Here is a 5788-nt window from a genome sequence, read left to right on the forward strand (position 1 = left end):
CTACCCATAGCACAAGAATTATTGAATCTGGAAATGCATGGTTCATTGAAAATGGTGAAACCAGTGGGAGTGATACTTCACAAAATGTGGAGATTAAGAAAGTTAGAGTACATGTTCCTTTAACTAGTACCTCTACTCCAAGTATTGTTGTTCCTAATGTAGTTGAACCACTCAACAATGAAGAAGAACAACAAATTAATAATCATGAAGTTAACAATGAACCTGTAGTAGAACAACCACAAGAAATAGTATAAAGAAGATCTACTATTTCGAATGATTATGTGGTTTATCTACAAGAGTCAGAAAATGACTTAAGTATTGATAATGATCCAATTTCATTTTCAGACGCCATCAATGATGATAATTCTGATAACTGGTTAGATGCTATGAAAGATGAGCTTAAATCAATGGCATAGAATGATGTATGGGGCCTTATAGAATTGCCAGAAGGATGCAAGAGAGTCGGGTGTAAATGGGTCTTTAAGACTAAATGTGACTCTCATGGAAACTAATGATCTTGGTCTATTAAGTGAGACTAAGAAGTTTCTCTCTAATAACTTTGAGATTATGGGTGAGGCATAATATGTGATAGGAATAGAAATATTTTGTGATAGATCACAAGGACTGTTAGGTTTGTCTCAGAAAGCATATATTAATAAAGTTTTAGAGAGATTCAGAATGGATATTCAAAATCTCCTGTTCCAATACAGAAAGGAGACAAATTTAGTCTCATGCAATGTCCAAAGAATGATTTGGAACGGAAACAAATGGAGAAAATACCTTATGCATCTATTGTTGGGAGTTTAATGTATGCTCAAACTTGTACACGACCAGATATTAGTTTTGCAGCTGGTATGCTTGGTAGATACCAGAGTAATCCAGGATTGGATCATTGGAAAGCTGCAAAGAAAGTTTTAAGATACTTGCAAGGAACAAAGAATCACATGCTTACTTATAAAAGATCAAATTATCTTGACGTGATTGGATATACAGATTCAGATTTTGCTGGCTGTGTGGATACACGAAAGTCTACATTTGGTTATGTGTATCTTTTAACCAGAGGAGCGATTTCATGGAAAAGTGCGAAGCAGTCAGTCATTGTTGCGTCCACTATGGAAGCTGAATTTGTGGCATACTTTGTTGCGTTCAGGACTTGGAATTGTTGACAGTATTGTCAAGCCGCTGAAAATTTATTGTGATAATTCCGCAGCAGTCTTCTTTTCTAAAAACGACAAGTATTCTAAAGGTGCTAAACATATGGAATTGAAATACTTTTCCGTTAAAGAAGAAGTTCAGAAACATAAAGTGTCAATAGAACATATTAGCACTGATCTTATGATTGCTGACCCTTTAACAAAAGGGTTACCGCCCAAAACATTTACTGGTCATGTTGTAAATATGGGCATTATGTTACTAGTGAATTATGAATGTTGTTATTAATGCTTATTTGACACTTTGAGCTCATTGATAAATAAAGTTTCTGAAATTTATGTTGTTTTCTACTTTATGTATATGCATGCAAATTATGTTATGATGGTGTGGAAAACAAATTATGTTGTTATTGATGACAATGACATTATGTTTGAACCTATTATGAATTTCTCACTATAAAGTACATGGAAGGAGATGTGTTGATTGAAATGACATGTAACCGCATGACTCTTATTATTTTTGTATCCTTGATCTTGATTAATGTTAGAACCAATTTATGTAAGGCCTTTTAAATGCGCATTTATGTCATTATTAAATCATGAAAGTATTATAACTCATATGAAGTGGGAGAATGTAAGAAATTATGTAAATTAATTTCTATAAAGTGACTCACATCACTTAGAGTTTGGGCTTTGGGCCCGAATATGATTTAATAATAATAATAGAATTAAAGGCCCATTGGTTAATGTGAGAAATATATATATGATGATATACCTAATGGAAAACCCACATCTGATGGAGATTGGGAACTAAAGGCTATAGGGTTCTGTCTCTGCAAATAATAGTTGTCTCACTGTTAACCATCACGAAAGTGTGTGACAATACGGAATTGCTAAGAGATAGATTGGGAAGAAGGAGATAAAGTAATTGCTCAATTAGGATCACTCATGGATCAAGGAAAGTGCCTATTCCTTATTGATTGTATGATTGTGTGAGAATCATAATATGATAAGATCTGATAACATTATTGTATGTGTTCAATTTACATTTATTCATGTTTAATCTTACATATATAAGTTACACATCTTTCACAGCTACATTCATTCTTCAATTTTATTTCCTCAAAGCATTACCTATGTTATAAAACGTGTTGATGTGTTTATATTAGTAAGTATTTTATAGCAATGTTAAAATTAATATATCATTAATAATATATAATACGTAAAATATCATGGTGTCTATTAAAATTTATCTTTTTCAATCGTCCGTTGATTTGTGAAACTTTATATATCTATTTTTTTTTCTTGCTGATAAAAGAAAATACACTTAATCATCTATGATTGGATTAATATACAACATCTTTTCTTCTGTCATAGCATCTTTATTCAAATAATCAAACACATTTACACCAAGATTCATTCAAGCTTCACTCAAGTTTGAAACTAACCCCAACCTAACTGCTTTGACTAGACTAACATATCCAATAAAAACATAAAAAAGAAACAAGACAAACTAGAAAGAAGCATGGGAAAAGAGATTGAAACTGGATTAATGAAAATATGTATCTAAGTTTATGGATATAATGTTTTTTGCTTAGATGATAGTTAGAACTATCATGCAGCTACACCTCCATTTAGAAGCATCTGATCAAAGTGCCACACACCTACAAGTCCAACAACATTACTTCAATTTCACCAAATATATGTGAATAGTGAATCAACCAATTTGATTTATTAGGTACAAGCAACAAACCATGTCCTTTGCCCACCCTTCTTAACTGAGCCACATATTCTGAGATCTTCTTAATATCTTCCACCTTTAAGCAAAAGAATAAACTAATGAGAACATTTCTTTTCATGCTACTCAAAACAGATGCAAAATTTTGTAAACTAGAATTGGAATTTCAGCTAGCTAATGTATGCAATAAATAATTTTATACTCAGGTTCAAACAGTATACAAATGGAGTAACATTTGACTGCATTTAGGCCAAGAGATTCTTTACCTGATCGAATAAAAACTGGCTTTCCAGAAAGTCAACAAATTGAGCATCGTTGTTTTCATTTGCTAACTGCATAATAGTAATAAAAACTAGTTATTGGCATAAAAACATTGTCATGCAGAATAACTATAGCAAAAGGAAAAAACATATGGAAAATTCCACTGGAAGATAGCGAGACTAAAAAGTGTTTGAGTTGAATTGACAGAAAAAAATAAGAAAATATAGCTATAAGTTGTACGCTGTGTAAATTTAGAAGCTTCTCATTGTTCAGCCTTTCCAAAGACAATGCAAGTTCCATTGCTGCAAAATGGGAGGAAACAGGAATCGTAAGTATAATTGAAGAAACTGAGAAAGCATTCAAGAAAACAGTTTTGAGTGAAATATTAATTACACATATATATGTGTGGGTGTGGGTGTGTGAGAGAGAAAAAGTTACCATATAATGCATCACCCTTTTCTGCATGATCAAACTCTGAAAATGGCATCAGCATTGACTGCAGCTGAACCTTGCCTCCTCTTTTATTCTGGTAATTAATATCGTCAGGAATAAAAATAATTTACAAAAAGGAATGCCAGAAAAACTACTGTCATGAAGTGTATGAATCACTGATATAGAAAAATGCCTGATATTCCATCATCATCTCAGCATGATGTCTTTCCTCCATACTTGCGTCCTTGAAAAATCTGGAAAATTTTGTGTAATAATTACCAACAATTATGTCATAATAAAATTCAAATTACAAAAGAACTTGATATTTTCAAGGGTAATACTTGGCTAATCCTTTCAGAGCAACATTATCTCTGTCGAAATAGGCGTACATGGCATGATACACGTAGGAGACATTGTATTCCACGCTGAATCAAAACAAAATCAAAATTAGCATAAGATATTTGCATGAATGTGCCAACGAGAGCAAAACAATTCTTAAAAAAAAATTAAACTTCGTAATTTCTCAAGCACCCCTTTAAATTTATGGAAAAAACTTAGATACATACTGTTAGTATATTAGATACACAGATAAGCTCCAATTCCAATTAAAAAACCAGTTAGCTATATTCGAGTTTTGACCCTAAAAACTGTGATAAATTATAAACCAGTTTAGATAAGATTTGCCTCTACTATGAAATGCTCTAATCTTTAATTAATCTGAGATTTTCACATAAAACAAAACAAAAATAAGCTCACTTGATCTGTGTATTGAGTGCAGCCTCAGACTGATGAGTGTACTTCTGGCGAGCCAGTGATGCATGGAGCTCTGTGGGGATGACAAGAAGCTCTTTTTTCACTTCCTCAAAAGGTTCAAACGCTATATTCGAAATGGGTTGGTTCATAGTGTCCTTGGAGGCCTTAGCCACAACCCCACAACCCCCATTTCTCTTGCAGAATCTCACACCATTCACAGGGTTGAAAAAGGGTCCAGAGGAAGACAGAGAAGGGACAAGCTTCACTCTTTCAGAGAGCGAGACACGGACGAATGAAGAAGTTCCCGAGAGCATGGTCAAAAGACTCAGAACCACTCTGAAATCAAGAGAAGAAGAATGAGTTCAGGAAATTGTACGTGAAGTGTGATGATACTAATAGTAATAGTAATTCTTAGAGAACTGGTTCATCGATTTTTTCGAACCATAACCATAATTCTGTAACAATAAGATTCTCTAGTTATAAATCCACCTTTTCCTCTCGTTTTTTCCGAATATATATGCTATGTAATGAATTATTTACATAAAATAAGGACATGGTCACACTTTTGTTGTGCAGAGAGTAACTGTTGTATCAATTTTTTATACAGAACATTAAATTTAAAAAAGAAAAGAAGTTATTATTTTATTTATTCCTTTGGTCCTCTCTCTCTATATAATTTTATACTTTTCTTTAGAAGTATGCAAGGTAACAAAATGTAGTTAAATGTGTCGATAAATGCGGAAACAACATTATACAATTTGTAGTGAATAAATAAAAGTGAAGCATGTAGTTAAAACTAACATGTTCTTTGGGACCAAGTCATGTAAGTAATGTGTAGGTCCAATAGTTTTTTTTTAATCTTCATTCTCTTTGGGACCTAGTCATGTAAGTAGTGTGTAGGTCGAATAGTTTTGTTTTTAATCTTCATTCTCTTCTGGGCCAAGTCATGTAAGTAATGTGGTGTATCAATTCATTTCTAATTTTTTTTTTTCATTTGCTTCCTTCTTTTTAATCAGAAAATTCTTTAAGCACCCAAAAAAACATTAAAACCTGCCAATACACAACCAACCTTCTTCAAATAGGGACATTACCAATCAGAAAAAAAAAAAAAATTCAGCACTAACAACAACTACAAAGTTAGAAAAAAATTTAGTCACCGAATTAATACGAAAACTTCCTATGCAAACAGTCAGTAAGATCTTTAAGCCTATATCTACTTAGCATTTCTGAAATAGTCTTGAGATTACTAAAAGAACCATCTCCTCTAAATTTCATTCCCATTTGTTTTAGTTCCATGTTCTCATATATTTCGAACATAATTTTTTTTTTTTTATTCAACTCCTTTAGAAGATCTTTACATTTTCATACAACAGAGTGGTAGAAATAGCAATGTTGGATACTGATAGAGAAGAAGTAAAATATTAGGATTAGTTCAGATAAATCATGTCTTGTA

The 5788-nt window shown here is 32.4% G+C and overlaps 1 protein-coding gene across 1 annotated transcript; it reads right to left on the reverse strand.

Annotated features, from left to right (window-relative positions):
• Positions 1 to 2499: 2499 nt before the first annotated feature.
• Positions 2500 to 4966, reverse strand: LOC137824315 (ferritin-3, chloroplastic). Its single transcript, XM_068629896.2, has 8 exons — positions 4339 to 4966; positions 3924 to 4007; positions 3776 to 3836; positions 3589 to 3676; positions 3391 to 3452; positions 3156 to 3221; positions 2905 to 2968; positions 2500 to 2815 (listed from the first exon to the last, which is right to left on the reverse strand). The coding sequence occupies exons 1-8, from the start codon at positions 4647 to 4649 to the stop codon at positions 2766 to 2768; spliced, it is 786 nt and encodes a 261-aa protein (XP_068485997.1). The 5' UTR covers positions 4650 to 4966; the 3' UTR covers positions 2500 to 2765.
• Positions 4967 to 5788: the final 822 nt, after the last annotated feature.

The sequence above is a fragment of the Phaseolus vulgaris genome, chromosome 8, assembly GCF_051622355.1.
Source record: "Phaseolus vulgaris cultivar YP4 chromosome 8, ASM5162235v1, whole genome shotgun sequence".
NCBI lineage: Eukaryota > Viridiplantae > Streptophyta > Magnoliopsida > Fabales > Fabaceae > Phaseolus > Phaseolus vulgaris.